Consider the following 17,934-nt stretch of genomic DNA (forward strand, 5'->3'; position numbering starts at 1 on the left):
CAGGTTCTAGTTTCTGGATCACAGGGGTCTGTTTTCTGGCAGTTTTGCCTCAGCACTCCATCACACCCTTCTCAGTGATGCCGAGCACCTCAACCAAGCACTTACTGGGCCTCTCTGTACCTGAGCGATGCTTGGTCAGCAGCTTAGATCTAGTCTCTCAGTGCCTGCTGGCCGGCCCCTCCTCCCATCTTCCCTCCATGTGCCCCGGGAAAGCAGGCTAAAGATCTGGGACACAACCTTGGTACTCCTTGTCTACTGAATAGGCTTGACTGGGAGACCACAAACCCTTCCTCCAAGGTCTACTCTGGTGCCTCTTTCCACACACCTGTTCTTCCCACTTCTTCCTCCTGCTAAAGTCACCCTGCACCACTCCCCCAGACACCTGTCAGAGTCATGAGACGTCCCTACTCAAGTCCTGCAGAGCTGACTACTGTGCTATATCACAAGCGCCCTGGCTCAGCCTACAAAGCTTGTTTCTTGCACACACCAAGCAAGATACAGTTATTTTTTAACTCCCATGATGCTCTGCTATCAGCCTGCCTTCACATAACTATGTGCAGTTCTAGACAGAAGTGCAGGCTTAGCTGTGAGATCTGCAGAGCAAGGACTCCATCTGGGCTTGCTGCAGCAGAATGCCCTCAAATTCTACCTAGGAAGCTTGCCGGAAGGGATGCTGCTCCTGTATCCTCTCTCTGCTACCCCAATGATCCCCATGCGTTCCCGTGCATGGAAGTGACCAAGCAAATTTCAGCCCCTCCCCCATGAGAACTCTTGATGCCCTTGTGGGTTTGGTACCAACATTAGTACAGAGCTTGGCATGAGGCCAGTGCTCAACAAGTGCTTAGACCATCTATGGTCTGACCTGGAGATAGGCTTCTAAGAGACTCTCAGAAGGCCTGGCTTCTAGAATGGAAAACTTAAGATAAAATTACATTATTGTGTTTATATAAAAGTATAGAAATATAAAAATACAGCTTAATTTGATAATTATTCATGTTAAAACTCTGTGGAATTCCATATCAGAAACTTCAATATGTCACACTATAACTCATATATATATACATATATATATATATATATATATATATATATATATATATAGCTAAACTACCTAAAAATTTTGTAAACTTCCCTAGGAAAAGCTATATAAATTATTTTTAAAAGTGCACAAAACACAAAAGAATGCAAAAACAAAAGTTAGTAGAAACACTCTTCCAAGCACTGATTAATGAGCCTCATTCTCTAGTGACAGCAGCCAACTGGAAGTGACGGGAAGAGTTAGGGCTTCTCTCTTAAGCGTCGACCAATCATAGGATCACTTCTTTAAAATAGCAACCAATAGTTGGTCAAAAATCATGAAGGATGTGGCAGACTAAGGGCCACCCAGGGGAGCATGACAAAAAGTATAAATGAACTGAAAAATCATGGGGAACAACTCACAGATATGGAACTGAAGCTACAGATGCCCAAGAATGAACAGCCCTCCTGTGAGGACCACAGGCAGCTGTAAGCGTGAGAGGAACCAGCAGCACCCACCTCAATGATCTCAGTCTGCGCGTGCTTCGTCCAGAATGCCTGCGGAGGGGTGGTGACGCTCACAGCCACAAAACTATTTGGTTTTCGATCTAGTGAAGGAGTGTGCAGCTCACTGCAAGCTACAGAACCAAGATGTGAAAAAGAATTCTTTGGACCAAGTTTAATTAGTTCATTGCTCTAAACAAACCCAAAGAAAGCTTAAAACAATACTCCCAAGGACAACATGTTCACATTGCCAGCTTCTTTTCCCCTTCTCCCTCCTCACATTATAGGTCCACAGAGGTAGAATTCAGAGCCAACAAATGAGTTCCCAGGCAAAATGTGCCTGTGTACTATGACAGTTGTGGCTAAGTAGGATAACCCATGAATCCCAGCATATAGATGGATGCTATGCTAAAATTAAAATTCTATGACAAAATATAGCTCTTTTAAAAAGGAAAAGCAACACTTATAACCTATATCAAATGTAAGATTTCCTAAATGTTTCTTTTAGAACTAAACAAAACTTGGACCATTTCAATTAATCTGTCATACTTATGACCTCAAAAATATATCCTAAGTCTAAAGCAAGTCTATCACAAAATGACCCAGGGAAGGAGACTGCACTGATTCCCACAAGTTCCTGACATAAAAATACACTATTAAAGGGGAGAAATAGCTCACCCATTGAACTTTACTATGCCATCGCTAGTAATACATATCCTTACATGAAAGATACTAAGGGGCTAGAGAGAGAAGGCTCAGCTGCTCTTCCAGAGGACCCGGGCTCAATGTTCACAACTGACTGGAACTCCAGTTCCAGGGAGTTTTATGACCTCTCTTATGGGGACCAGGTTGTGTGTGTGTATGTATTTACAGATACATATAAAATGTCTTTAAAAATAAGAAGGGTATTAAAATTTACTAAGTCTTTCAGCTTTCTAAGACAGCAGATGTCCTGGGGTTAGTGGGTAGTATCAGCTGTACAGCTGTGCAAACACATCTAATGCCACAATGTGCACTTATAACAGTTAAAGTGGTAGCTATCAAGCTACCTGTATTTTCTTCACTACTAAAAATATACTATCAACTCTATTTCAAAACTACATCCTCACAGCCACAATTGGTAAGACGCATGCAAGAACAAGATGGCAGGAAGACAGTAAGGATGAGAAAAAGTAATGGAAAGAAAAGCCTGAAAGAATCAGAAAAACAGAAAGTAAGGGAGGAGATGTGATGAGGGATTCCCCTCTGTATGCTGTGAATACGGGATGTTCGCCTGTAGCTTAGAGAAGAACAATGTCTTGCTGTATTCTGAGTAGCTGTAGCCGAGGTGGCGAATCCTTCATGACCACTGTCCCCTGAAGTACCCTCCATTGTCTCAGACATCGGAACACTCCTAGTTGGTGACACTCTCTGGGGAGGTTTAGGAAACATGGCCTTACTGAAGGAGGTACATCACTACAAGTGGGCTTTGAGGGTTTAAGGCCTCTCCTTAGTGGTAGCTGCTCTCTCTGCTCTGTGCCCTCAGCTTCTGCTCAGGTAACATGCTGCAGGCAGCTGCCACATCTGCCCCAGCATCACAGACTCTCCCTCTGGAACCCAAATAACCATTCTTCTGTAAGCTGCCTTGGTCACAGTGCTTATCACAGCAGATGAAAAATAACTAATATATTGTCCACAGCCAAACCACTTTTTTTGGCTCTAATTATACAGTACGTGCCATAGATATTACCATACCAGCTATCATTCCCTACCATACACATGTTCCATTTTAAAGTCACTATTCACTGTGCTAGAAAAAAGGCCTCCTTTCTACTGTGAATTTCTACTGGAATCATCTGCCTGCCCCCGAGTAGCATTCCATAGCACTGCTGAGATTGCAAGGCTAGGGGCTAACACATCCCTTCAGTTTTGAAGGTTTGAAAATACCTTACCACACCTGAATGATGGAAGGGTATTCTCTCTAGGTAGTTATTTTCTCTAAGACCTTTAAATAGATCATCTCAGGAGTTTCTATGTTTTCCTGCTATAAAACCACAAGTCAGTCTAATTATTGCTATGATGAGTACTCTGTGTATGTGTGTGTGTGCACGTATAAATGTGTGTGTGTGTGTGTGTGTTGGCTGCTCTTAAAATTTCCCTGAGTTTGATCTCCAATCGTTCGACTATGAGGCACCTAGAAATTTTCTTTCTTACTTTATTAGTTTGGGAGAAATGCTCAACTTTAAGTTTTTTAAACCCTTGCTTTTTGCTTGAGTACAGTAGATTAAACACTCTCATAGTTTTTGTGAGAATTGTTAGCTTTTTTTGAGAGAGGATCTTACTATGTGGCCCTGGCTGGCTGGAAGTGACTGTGGAGACTAAGAGGGTTCGGACTCACAGAGATCAGCTTGCCTCTGCTTCCCAAGTGCAGGATTAAAGGTATGCTCATCATGCCCAGTCTGTCTTCTGACATGCATTCTCAGAAAAAAATGTTTTCCTATTGGATAAACTCTGGCTTAAGCCAAATAAAGCCAAGCCCCATAAGTAATTTGTTTTCTTTTCCTTCAGAAAATGATCAAATAATGATAGTTATAGTAAGAATGAAACTACGTAAGGTCTCTGATTTTGCTGAATATATAATTCTAGGTAGCTGCCTTTTTAAGAACTTATAATGTTATTTTTCATCTAGAAGCATGTAGGTTTTTCTCTCTTCCTGGGAAGCTGGAAGCTTCTGGAGACACCTGCTAGTGCACACACCGGTCTCTGGTTGGCCTTTCTGCTAGGGAAAGACAGCTCTGCCACTTTGAGCCTGCTGTTCCTCTTTCTGTCCCTCTCAACTCTGATCTCTGATTTCTTAGCCACCAAAAGTTACAATGCCAGATTGTTTCTTATCTCTCACACAAAACTCAATAATCTATATTTCTTGATATTTTTGAGCTGGGATTGTTTCTTCGTTGATTATGAACTCGGTCTTCAGCAGAGTACCTTCTTCGACTTTTCAGTGTCTTCATGAAGATAATTCACCACCGTAAAGCTCTCACAAAGCTGTGTGACCATTACAACCATCTACCTCCTTACTATAGCCACATTTCAAAGGGAAAACAATCTATACTCACCAGCAACCACTTATCATCCCTCTTCTCCTGCCTCCAGAGACCACCAATCCTTTCTGCATAGCTCAGCAAGTCTCCTCGGGACACTTGTATACAGCAGGGTTATGCAGAGTGTGCCTTTTGTGCCTGTTTTCTTCCACTTGGCAGTTTTCTGAGCCTCACTAAAACTACAGCAAGCACCAATACTTTGCTCCTTTCTATTAATGAGTAACTCCTGAATGAACACACCACATACTATTCAATTGATGGATATTCTGATTGCTTCTACCACTTGGTTACTACAAATAATTCTGTAAACACTTGTGAACTAGTTTTTGTTGAAAATATGTCTTCATCTTTTTGAAGGTCTGCTGAATATATAATTCTAGTTGGTTGCCTTTTTAAGAATTTGCAATGGTATCCCTCTGCTTCTGTACTTCATCCTCCTTCTTTTCTTTCTCCTCCTCTCTCACCCTGCTCCTCCAGTATTCTTAGACAGGGACTAACTCTGTAGCTCACAGTTGGTTGCTGCTTTTTAAATTCTGTCCTTGGTTTTCAAAAGTGTAGTTAGGATAAGTCCAGGTGTAGATTTCTTTGGGGTTTATCTCAGCTCTGATTGCAATTTCAGAACACAGGAAATAAAAATGAAGATCTTAAAATCTCCACATCTGGGGCTTGAGCAATGGCTCAGCAGTTAAGTGAGCTTGTTGCTTTGAGGCTCTAACTAGCACCCATGTCTGGCTGCTCTCAAATGCCAGGAACTCCAGCTCCAAGGGATTTGGGTACACATACACCCATTCATTCTCTCTCTCTCTCTCTCTCTCTCTCTCTCTCTCTCTCTCTCTCTCTCTCACACACACACACACACACACACACCACCACCACCACCACCACCACCACCACCACCACCACCACCACCACTAATTAAAAAAAGAACCTCCAGAAAAATGAGAAAGCACTTTTAACTGTATTTTCACCTAGAATCTTCTGACCATGCAAACTCAGTGGAACATAATAGCTGAAGACGGCATGTTTCAGTTCCGCAGAGTCTCAAACAGCTTTCCAAAGAGCTTCTCTTCCCCTATATCCATTTTCTGGACAAAGAGTGTCCTTGACCCAAAATGGGGTAACTTGAGGGGGAAAATGACATTGTTTCCAAGAAATAGTTTACACTGGGCAGAAGGTAAAGAAATCCCATGTGACTTTTGATAAACAATGTTTGCTTAAGTGTAAGTATGTAGAGTGTGGCTTTAACCAAAACTGCAACTAAAGAGACAGAATATAGAAAAAGGATGAAGAGACACCTAAGACATTTCTATAGCCAGCAAATCAGAAGTAGGAACCAAGTCATGTAATGAGACTTGACCATGGAGGACAGCCTAAGAAGGCAAGGAGAGATTTCAGAGAGTAGATTTCATACCCACACCAACCCTCACTGCTTTTCAGAGGAGCAGAAGCAAGATGACTACATAGGCAAATACTCTGAAAAAAACAAAGAAGCTGAAAATTAAAAAAAAAAAAAAAAAAAAGAACAGTAGCTTGTTGTAAAATCTTTCATTCAGAGAAAACCCTGTTAGGGAGAAGTATCTGCTGGACTCTGGGATGTGTCCTTCCAGGTTTTTTTGTTTCTTTGTTTACTCAGCAGAGTGCAACCTTCAGAGTTTTAACAGACTGGTGGTAGAAATGGATTTACTTAGAAACACATTAGTCAATATTCCTAATAGGCTTTTTTCATGCATTAAAGTCACTGGCATCCTTTAATTCTAGTGGAGACGGGCCCTGTCTCATCATTTCAGATGCTGTAGAGCACACTGCAGGGTCGTGCTGTTTACTTTGACAAGTCTGCTGGCCAGTCTGTGGTCACCTGAAATCATGGTGAGAGCCAGTAGCCTAGATGTCACAAGAATGAACAGGATATGACTGGAGACCTTACATAGGCCCATTCTTAAGGTAACTATCATTATTTGACCATTTCTAGAAAAAAAAAAAAAACACTTGTAGGGCTTGGTTTTATTTGGCTTAAACCAGAGTTTACATAGTAGAAACTGTTTGTTTGTTTGTTTTTATGAGAATCCCTATCAGAAACAAGAAGGCTAAAGCAGGAGCTGGGCTGTGGCTCAGTGGTGGAGCACAGCTAATACACACGAAGCCCTGATTCCATCCTTACCACGACTATGGCAGTAGCAACCAAAATCAATAGCCGTTTCCTTCAATACTACAGCTCAAGAGGGCAATACTAACCCCTTCTTGGCAAACAAGGAGTTGATCAGAAAAGCTTAACAGATGATGAATCCTTGAAAGAAAGGCTAGGCAGTGGACTGACAGGACCAGGCCCTCTGCAAAGCTCTGAGGACAGAACAAGGAGACTGTGAGTGATCGCCTTAGACTGCCTACCCTCGAAGGCGCATAAGCAGGAAGTGAGCCCTGAAGACGGGTCAGTATGCACTTGGACACTTAGCAAAACTCACACCAAAGGTCTCTAGTTCTTTGAGCTTTTAGAATTTTTCTACCCAGCCAGGCATGTGGTCTCTGTGAGTTTCAGGCACCTAGGGCTACATAGTGACACCCTGTCTCCAATATACACATTATATCCATGCAATTTAACTTGACCACCAAGTGACCTAGCAGTCACTCTAGGATCCACACGTGACAAGAGGCTACTGCTAAGCAGTCAGTGGCAGCAACGACAATAATAACAAAAATGACCCTGAGGAAGGGGAGAATCTGATTTCCAAAGCTGCTGCATCGCATTGTTTAAAATGTCTAATCTTTATCCAAAATTTATGAAACATGAAAAACAAAACACACAAGAGAAATGCTGCTCATATCTAGAAGAATTTAAAAACTAAAAAAGAGTCAACAGTACCTGTTCCTGAGGGCGACACAGATGTCTGACTTACTAAGAAACTAGGTAAAGTAGGAGAAAAATATCTTGTTAAATAGAGACTGTCAGCGAAGGAACTGAAATCATCAAATTAGTCATGTAGAAGATATTCAAAGCACGATGACAGAAATGAAAACTCATTAAGAACGGATCAACAGTGGCAGACAAAGAGTTGACATACTTTGGAGATGTCAACTATGATTATTTAGTCTGAAGAACAAAGAAGTAAAAAGAAGAAAAATAGTTTCAGAGAATCCTGGAAGGCCACATTCACCAGCACAGGTTTAATCAGAGTTCAAGAAGGAGAGGACAAAGGGCGAAAGAAAGAACATCTGACCAAATGGTGGCCAGGCACTTTCCCGACTTGATGGAAAACAAGGTGCCTTGAGAAGTGTTTTTAAACTAGACTCACATTCTTCAGTTCTAAAGGATTCTTGTGTTATTTCTAAACTTCCTCTTTTTGTTCATTTTTCCGTTTTCTCTTTTAAATGACGGGCATCCTGGACTGTCAAGCTCTCTCCTGTGTCCTGTGTTGGTTGTTGCTGAGACAGTTTCCTGGTTATCCTCCAGGCTTTCCTGGATTTGTAACTTTCACCTGTTGTTTTAGACATCAAGACGACCCTTTGTTCTTCAGCTGCCTTTATAAACAGCGCCCTGTTTCCGGCACTTCCCCCTTTCTTTAAGGTGTGAGTTACAATTTCTTTGTTTTCTTCTGCTTCTGCAATACCTGTTTTATTTGAGTTCTGGTTTTGGTTCATGCTGTAGGCCTACCACGTGGGCCTGGTGGTCTTTGACTTCTCTTTTATTTTCCTCTAAATCACTTTTGAGGTATAAATGTTCTTACAGCACACACCCATTTTAAATGTACAACTCAATGAGTTTTGTACGTTCCTATATCCATGCAGCCACTCCCACCATCCCTATAGGTAAAGAGAGCCTGAGTCCAAACTCTTGCAGCTTCTTCAATTCTTTGACCTTGCCCTCATCGTACAGGGTCACTCAGGTGATCCTTCCCCTACAAAAAGTAACCATCCACTCCCTCCAAAGACAAGCGTCTCTGGTGCCACAGGTGAAACAGTGTGTCCAGCCATGCAGTCACCGCACTGGAGCCCACTTAGCAGGCTCTGTATACAAACTCAGCACCACATAGCCTTCCAAATACTTCAGTCTTAAAGCATGAACTTTTACCCCCACAATAAGATTGGCACCCAAGTATTGGCTTTCTTCCTAACAGTCTCTACTGGACACAGCTCAGGTCTCCATCAGCAGGCAGCTTAGTCAGTGATGCTGCATCTCCCCAGAAGCATTGCAGCAGTGGTGATGGCACTCAGAGACAGACTAACAGTAACAACAACCGAGAGAGAGGCACCTACCTAAGCTGAATTCTAAAATGGGCTCGTCTGGATCTTGAATATTTCCTGGTAGAAGAGAAATGACAGCAAAGTCACCCAAAATAAACCTTCCCCAGAATTTAGCTTGCATTTGTTTTACACAAAAATAGAAACAAGAAATACTAATTCCTCTAGCCCACTCCAAAATATTATAGTAGATGATTTATATGCTTTGAACCCGTTTATTTTAGAGATTCTGAAGAAATCTCAGACCCCTTTCCTTTCTGCCTACTGGAAGGCAAGCCCAGGATGCCCACCAAAGCTAGGAAAGAAATGCTGAGCAATCCACAGGACCAGTTCCCAGGGCTCTAGCTGTCCCTTCTGAGTCCTGCTCCAACCAGGATGATACCACGCCAAGACACCCTGTCCTGATGGCTTAGTCACCGGCTGCCCCCTGGCTCTTCCTACACTGTTACAGCATGGATCCTGACCTTCAAGTTCATAACCAGATGTCTAGTATCGGCTCACCTGCCAGAGAGAGGCCCACCATGTCAGCTGCCACGTCGATGGTGGAAGCCCGCTGCATCGCACGGGCCCTGGCACCATGGCGAGGGCTGTGCTCTCTTGCTGTCATGATGTCATTGGTGAGGATATGCTTCTTGTTCCTGGATCACACCTCAGCTGATTCCCCAAGGGAGAGCTGTCTCCAGGACCTGGATTCCTAAGATGGCAGAAGCCCTGAGACATGGAAGTAAGCATAGTCAAAAGTCAGGAGCGTGGTGATGGAGAAACTGTGTTCCTACGGCTAGCGAACAAGACCTAACCCTGGTAAGATGCTGAAAGCAGTGTCTTGAGACAGGTATGGAACTGGGCTAGAATGTCTCTCACCTCTACTCTCTTCCTCCTCCCCACTCCTCTCATGGTGGACCTACAGGATCCTCTTGGACCAACATGGACCACATTATGTGACAGCCTGACTGTAACCAGACAATAAGGCTTGTATGATTCTTTCTACTCTCCAGTACTTCTCTATTGCAAGTCCCACAGAGTCTTCACAACCGTCTGTCGACTTCCATAGCACAAAGACTACATGAAGATCTCTGCTGCCTAGAGGCTCTGCCTGCCTTTGAGACAGAACAATGGAGAAAAAAGACAAAACCTGAAGCTCTAGCTTGACTTTCCCTTCCTTTACCTACCAAGTTCTGGTCTCAAGATTTTTCCACAGTGTCAAGTGTCGATCTACCTTTAACCAAAGGGGAAGGTGCTGGGGACGGAAGAGGCTGTGACACTGCCACTGCAGCGGAGTCAGAATGAGGCCTCCTGGCCCAGCACAGAGCTCCCACTATGCTCTCAGAAGCAGGTTAAACAGCAAGAAAGGGAATTCCAGGTTTGTCCAACCCCATGTACTCTAATCCCTGCTGGTTCTACAAGGAACCAGCCTTCACAATTTAGGATAACTAACAGAGCCATTAGTCTTGTGAAGAGCACACTCTCAAAGGTGTCTATATGTCCAACACACAATCTCCTGTCCATGTCTACACACCCAAAGACCTGGGCTACTGCTCCAGTCAATTCAACAAGTGACTTACCAGACATGTTTGCTTTTGGACCATGTGGCATTGCTTCATAGAAGGGCATCCAAATCCATCATCTAGAAATAGAAAAGAATAAATTGCTGAGCACACCAAAGATTAAGTCCCTGAGATCATGACACCCAGAAATGTAGGAAGGCAACAGTTATTCCTATCTAACTTTTCACTCAAAAGAATGAGAAAGAAAATGCACATTTCCTTCTAAGGATTCTCCATCAGGAGCATGTGGCTGTGCCCTGAGGATCCAAGAGGGGAAGTGTGGTTTAGAGAAATGAAGAAAGTTGGTTCATGGTTGCCCACTCACAAAGCACAGACCCCAGGAGGAGCTGCAGTGTAGCTCTGAGGCTCTGCTCTCAGGTGTAGCTCTGAGGTGTCTCAGAGAGCTACAGTGAGAGTCAAATGATTAGTAGGAGAGGGCTCAGTGCAGTCCATTGGGCTCCAACACTGCCCCAATGCACAGTGAGCAGGTACCTTCCTGCAGAATGGAACACTCAGGCCAGGGCCTGCCATGAGCTGTTATGGAAGGCCTCAGGGCCCAGCGCACAGTCTCCTAAGAGTTAGAAGCAGAGGACAATAGGGCAGTGCATTCGAACCTAGGACTGATTTCCATGTTCTTTTGCAGGCTGGACTCCTAACTTTCCCAATGGGGTACCCAAAGATCTCTGGCCTATGAACCTCAGCCAACAGGGCAATGGACTGGCTGGAGAGCCACCCTAGAAATTGTTAAAAGGGAGAAGTTACTCACTGGTCTGCTGTCATCAAATGACACACAAATCAAAACATTTGCAAGGCAAATATTGAAACTTAGAAAGCACCGAGACTATCTCGACAGCTGGTCTTAACTTGTCACAACCTAGAATCATCTGGGGAGAGAGTCTCAGTTGAGGAATTATCTAGATCAGGTTGGCCTGTGAACAACTCTGTGGGAGACTGTCCCGAGGGCTAACTGACCCAGCCCACTGTGGGCAGTGCCAACTCCCCCACCTGCCACTGGGTGGGCCCCGAGACACAGAAGACTGAAGAAAGCTAGCTGAGAAAGCAATCACTGGCCATGGGTGTATCTGTTTTTCTCTGCTCTCGCCTGTTGATGTGACGTAGTCAACACATTGTTGAGCTCCTGCTTTGACTGTCCACACCACACCCTATAATGCGATGACATTTGACCTATAAACCAAATAAAGCCTTTCTTCTCTAAGCTGCTTTTGTCAATGTGTGTGTCATAGCAACAGAAATGAAACCAGGACAACTGCTGAAACTCAACAATAATTCTGGTAGGAATGAATAAAGCTCGCTGGTGAGACAGCCATCAAGGGGAGAAATTCATAAAAGAGAAGTATGGATGGTATGGATGGTAAATATTTTGAAAGTAACACTAAAAGCCAAGTAACACTAAATCTACCTATCCCACCTAAATTAATTCTCCATCTGTTCTTCCAAAATAGATACTGCTGGCAGGCTGGGACCCTTCTATACTGTGGATAACATTTTAGAGTGATGCTAAAATTTCAGAATTTAATAAATTTTATATACAAAAAAATTCTTGCTAAGCATCTCAAACATGGAAAAGACTCATTCACAAAGCTGCTACTGTAAACAATGAAGACCAGAAGTAATCTAATCACCCAGAAACAGTATGTTCTGGAACATCTTGAGGTACTAAAATTATTCTAATAAATCCAGAAGTCACACATAATATAAATTGAAGCCATGAGGCCTAGAACAATCATTTACATAGCTCGGTGATAGATAGGCAAAGCCAAGACCTGGCAAGGATGTAGGACAATTGGAACCAGTGTCACGGTAAAGTAGGGACGGTATAACTACTCTTAACAGCTGGCAGTCCCTACCCAAGGGGACTAACTGGTGATCCATCCACAACCTGGGATACAATTCAGGGTGCAACTGCTAACAGAAATGTACGTATGAATGTCTATGTATGCACATGTACACACACACACACACACACAAGCACACACACACAAACACATATCCCAAGGAGAATGTTTAGAACGGTGACAGTCATTAACAGTAGGATCCTAGAGACAATAGAAATGTTCTTCATCTGTAAATTTCTAGAGCAGAACAGATGAATCACGGGGAAAGCCAAGCATACAGAGCCCAACACAGGCAGTCTACTGGTGTGAAGTGCAAGCAGAGGCCATGGAGTCTGTGTTGTGAAGTCAAAAGGAGGACGCCGTGCAGGGGTGGGTGTCAACTACAAAGGTTTGAGGGACTCCTGAGGATGTTCTGTTTCTTGGCTGGGATGCAGGTTCTGTGTGGGTCTATGAATGAACCACTGAGCAGTATGTGATTAGGTTTTGTGCCTCAATAAGAAGTATATTTAATTCTTTCAACGATGGTAACAGGGACAGCAGAGAAAATGCTGTCAGTTTTACACCACCTGCTCTCTAGTTACAACCGAAAGAGAGAGGACAGAGGCTGGGAAGGCTGTATCAAGATGGCCACCAGGCAGGAGAGGTTACGGGGAACTGTGGTCTTCACATGTTCAAAAGGCTGCATTAAATACTGGCTGTGACTTCATACATGGAATGAGCTGTTGTCGCTTGACTACTGTCTCAATGTAACCTCCTCATTCCATGCCCTGCTTTGCTGCCTTTCTCTCTGCATAACAGTGATGGTGTCAAGGAGCCCTCCCTTGGGACTGCAGAGATGTGCCACCTGGCAAACAGCCCTACCTAAGTCCTGCCATCTTCTCCATGGCGGATAAAAATCCACCCTCTCTTCCCTGTGTCCTCCTGTCCACTCCCTCTGTCCACCTGTCTCTAGGAGAGTGGTGTGTGTCACCACACTGTGAGTTCTCTGAAGAGTAGAGTCCTCATAAAGGAGTATTTACACACTAATTCTATACTAGTTCAGAGGTCAGAGGAACTTTTAGGTCAAAGGACTTAAGCAGCTACTTCTCATTCTATTTGGAGGCATTTAATTATAATTTACAATTTAAATCATCAAGGCCCAGAACGCAAGGCAATTTAATTTGTACAGCTGAACTTGATTTCCCTTCGTGGTCTCATTAATTTAAGATAATTCACCAAGGATTCCTAAATTCTCAGAGTTCCTAATTTGCTCCTAGTTCTATTTGAAGACTGAGTTCATTAGGAGGAGGAAAAACTACACCTAAATCAAGGAGGACTAAGAATGTGGGAGGGGCTTAAGGAGCGGGAGGAAGAAAGAAGCAACAGCTGCTGAGACAGCTCCCTGTCCCCACTCCATAGAGAATGGGACCCCTTCTGACAGGAGAACAAAGGTCAAAGAGAGGTGTCCTGACCCCCAGGAGGGGGAGAGGCGGTGACAACAGAAGATGGACAAGGGAAGCATGGGGATTCTTACAGGGGATGAACAGAATTTGAGAGATGGGGAGGCATCTCAGAAGCTTCTAAAGAGTCTTGGGAAAGGCCTGCCTTCCCTTCTCCTTGCCAGAACTAAGGATCTTCAAGCTGAAAAGAGCTCAGGGGCCCTTTATATCTTAGTGACTTCCTGGAAGCTAAGGGCTGGAGCTGAAGCTGAAGGAAGGTGAGAGACTAGAACTGTTCTGGTCTATCTTAAGATTAGCATTTCTCTAAACACAGGTGCATTAAAAGGCTGAACAAAAGGGGACAGACTACTATAGACAGGGTGTATCTTCTCAAAAATCTCATGCACATGAACGATATCTGAAGCAAAAAATAAACAAAAAAGCCCAAATAGAAGTGGGACTCTTCTGCCCAGCCCTACTACTGACCCTACTCTACAAGTGGGCCCCCAGCATTCCCCAAGTCACCTTCTCCACACAAGCAGTGGGGGAGAAAGTATGAAAGCCATGAGTCAGAGTGAGTCAGCAATCCCAGAGGGAGAGCCTACTTTAGAAGGTGGAAAAAGAGGAATTCTCTCTTAAAACCCCAAATCCAAGATAACTAAAATCATACATCACTGTGGCAACACCACTCACTGGCACCAAAAATTACTATGATAAGAACCAAAGGAGACAATATCCCAAAGCCTTGATGGTGACTCTCATGTGAAATTATTCTTCCTGTCAGTTCTCAACTTCTGAATATTACCTTTCCAGGGACAGCAGTCTGGATAAGAGTGCAGCACCAGAGAGACTGTTGCAGGTGTCAGGAAAGAGGCAAACAACAACTACTCCCTTTCTTATAAGGTCCCAACCAAAGTATAAACCTGACAGAGTTCACCCTTTGGGACCAATGAGTTTATTGGGCTTCTTACAGAGCATGGGCGAAGGCTGCTGATGGGAGTATTGGTGACCCCAAAGCAGCTGCACTATATAGAAAGTCTCAGCCTAGCATGGATGATGGCTTCTCCATAGCAACAGAGACGGAAGGAACCACTCTCAACCTCCTCCAGTCTATAGACTATAACCTCCAGGAACTCCTACCCCAATCCTCCCTACTTCTTTATGCAATTAGGACAGAAGTACATTCAAATGTCTAGGAGTGGCTAGAATCTCAGCTGAAAACTCCTCCTTCTATGCAGTGATGGTGACTCACAGCAGAAACTACTGCTCTCATGAAAATGGCACTGTGTTATCTAGAGGACCAATTTCTACAATACAAGGTCTAAGACTCTGACTGAGACCAGCCATGCTACAGAACAGTTCAGCATGGCTAGTGCTTAAAAAGCAGCAGAAGAAAGTGCTTTAGAAAATCGAGCACAGAAAGAACAAAGTACTAGCAATGTGCATCTCTTCTCATCCACAGGCACAAACTACTTCACCCAAAGACACCCGCACACACTTGTTCTCATGGAGTCTTTCAATTGTTTACCTCCTGCTTCCCATTTCCTGCTTTCTGCTAATGATAATAAATAAATAATGATGGTAATGGCTTAACACCATTTAAGTAACAGGCCTTATAAGTGTAATGAATATGATAACTGATAAAATGTAGTGTCTGAACCCAGGTACAAATGTATATCCCCAGACCCCTCTACAGGAGAGGTCGGTCATTTATGGATCACCCAAAATTTATGTATTGAAACTCAAAGGTCAATGGAATAGAACTACTAGGTGGCCCTTTAGAAGACAGGTCCCAAGGGCTCCAACCTCATAGATGAAACTGGTGCCTTACAAATAGGCTGAATGTAATTAACCTTTTACCTCCCTGTACTCTGCTGTGTGAGAGCATAAGAAGACCCCCACCAGATACCAAGTGCTGACACCCTGATCATGGAATCCAGAACATAAGAAATAATGTTGTTTATGAATTACCTAGTCTCAAGTATATGGCTATGCTAATCTATCTGCCTGACATGCCTCAAAGAAGTCTGTATATTCCTGGATATTCTCACGGAATAGGACTAGTCTCGACTGATTCACTTTGCTTTCTACACTCCAACCCCTCAAGTTTTCCCATCTCAGTCAAAGGCACTCCCTCCTTCCTCTTCCTCTAGGCACAGAATAGCTCTGTGTAAGCCTTCTCTTCTCTCACCCTTGTTCAATTCATCACAACTTCAACCTGTTCAGCTCCCGAAGCCTCAGGACTTGGACTTCTCATAGCACCCCAGTCTGGCCACAAGAGCACAGTGAATTCTGTGCACCCTCTAAAGGCCTCCTTCACAAGCACTTCGCCTGGGAGAGCTTCTGGCTGAGTCACTCTCTCTGGGACGACAGTCCTCCATAGGAAGAAGGCCTTTGAGGACAGCTCAGAAACATCCACCCAGCTCCTTGTGTCATCTTCAAACCATAAACTTTCAGGAGATTTTCCATGGGAAGTAGCTTGGAAATAAGATGCCCTGAGGCAAGTGCTTTAAATCATTTCTGCTGAGCTAGGGTTGTGGCATGTGCCTGGAATCCCAGCTACTCTGGAAGCTAAAGCAGGAGGATGGAGAGTTTGGGAACAGCTGGGTCTACAGAGTGAGTCTGTGGCCAGTTTGGACAACTTGGCAAGATCCTATTTCAAAATAAGAAGAAATAAGGGGCTAGGGATATAGTCTGAAGTTAAGTACACTTGATAGCATGTGCAAGGCTCTGAGTTCAAACCCTTGAGTGGAAATAACCAAAGGATGGGAGCAACACAGGGGCCAGGCCCCCAGTCTGGGTGATGAGAAGTGTGCTAATACTGATGGGTGGAATGCTGGAGGCATACCAAGGGCAAATGTGGTCAGAGCAGAGTCCTCTAGCCCACCCTGCTACAAGCAGCTCTTCAACCTCACTCTTCAGCCACCTTTTAAACACCTACACGTTCTTGCTTCTGTATATCTTGTTCATTGTTTTCTAAAAACTGGCTGTCGCTGCAACAAAGAGTTGAGGGTCCATACAAACCTTGGGAATACAAAGATGAACAAAGAGGCTTCATCAGGAGCTATGTCACAAGAGATGTAAAAAACAACAACAAAAACAACCCCATGAAAGATGAGTATAATCTGAGGCTAGAATGGTGTTGGACAACGTCTTCTGGACCTTCTCCTGTATAAAGGTGTAATCTCCTCCTTTTCAGGCAGAGCACCGCATTCTCTAGTGCCAGCACCAGGGATAACGGAGGATGCTTCTTCAGGTCAATCAGCACAATGTTCTTACACATTCTCCATTCATTCCCACCCACTAAGCTCCATTTATCATTTATGACGACATGCGTTTCCAGTCCTGGGAAGATAATGAACACACTGTGTAGAACCTAATGTGCACTGTCAGGACTGCCTGGAGACAATGCCCTCCACTGTGAGTGCTCTTCTCGCTCCTAAGTGAAAAGTCTCACTTCTTTCACTATTGTTAGCTCAGCCACTTGAAACTCACACAATTAACTGATGGGTTCTCTGTCCTTTGACTGGTAAAACTTAAATGTCATAGAACTTTCCAGATATGCATTCAAAACCGTGGAAACCATCCAATATTAAATTTTACGAACTTTCACATGCCAGTTGTGATATGCAGTTTCTACACAGTTAAAGCAAAGGGAAAAGGACAATGGCTTCTCTGTGATCCATGATCAACTATCTCTGAGGGGGAGTCCACCAGCCAATGAAACAGGCAGTACACACCCATCCAAGCATCTTCTCAAGCTGGAGTCCAGGAGACACTGCTAAAGGACTGTAGAGCATGAACCTACCCCTCTGTGGCCATGCAGGGTGCTCTTAACTCCAATAGCCGACCATGTACACCCATTCTCTGCCACATCTTCCTCTTCCTTTTCTTCTTTCATAAACCTAGAAGCTAGGAAGCTTGTCTCGGTGACTGCTTCGACCTCTTCCCCACCCAGAGCTGGCCACTGAAAGCTGGACCAGGGTAGCCTCTGTCACAAGCTCTACCTCTCTCCTCCTTCCCCTAGGAATGGCATGGCCACAGCTGCTCCTGCTTCCTAAGCCAACAGTGCAAGAGACGACATCCTCCTGGGAGTTGCCTGCCCCCAGCCACAACATTGTCCCTTGCCTTGTCCTGACAGTTTCCCATGCAGCCCATATCACCCACTCTGTAGAGAATCAGCAATAAAGATGCCATGATGAAAGCAATACCTAGGACTCTTGGTCTCTCACCACATACACTGGACCCCTTTATTTACAATTCAGTTGCTGGGGTTTCAGGT

The 17,934-nt window shown here is 44.0% G+C and overlaps 1 protein-coding gene across 12 annotated transcripts in view; it reads right to left on the bottom strand.

Moving 5' to 3' along the window:
* Inpp4a (inositol polyphosphate-4-phosphatase type I A) overlaps nt 1–17,934 on the bottom strand; it is a 102,466-nt gene that overhangs the window by 43,156 nt on the left and 41,376 nt on the right. For all 12 annotated transcript variants that reach the window (XM_075980429.1, XM_075980428.1, XM_075980424.1 and 9 more), the window contains exons 2-5: nt 10,397–10,458; nt 9,336–9,545; nt 8,850–8,894; nt 1,537–1,655 (exon numbers count right to left, since the gene is read on the bottom strand). In XM_075980429.1, coding sequence (XP_075836544.1) covers nt 1,537–1,655; nt 8,850–8,894; nt 9,336–9,441 — 270 coding nt within the window. In that variant the 5' untranslated portion in view covers nt 9,442–9,545; nt 10,397–10,458. The remainder of the gene's footprint in view (nt 1–1,536; nt 1,656–8,849; nt 8,895–9,335; nt 9,546–10,396; nt 10,459–17,934) is intronic.

Source organism: Microtus pennsylvanicus, chromosome 7, assembly GCF_037038515.1.
Source record: "Microtus pennsylvanicus isolate mMicPen1 chromosome 7, mMicPen1.hap1, whole genome shotgun sequence".
NCBI lineage: Eukaryota > Metazoa > Chordata > Mammalia > Rodentia > Cricetidae > Microtus > Microtus pennsylvanicus.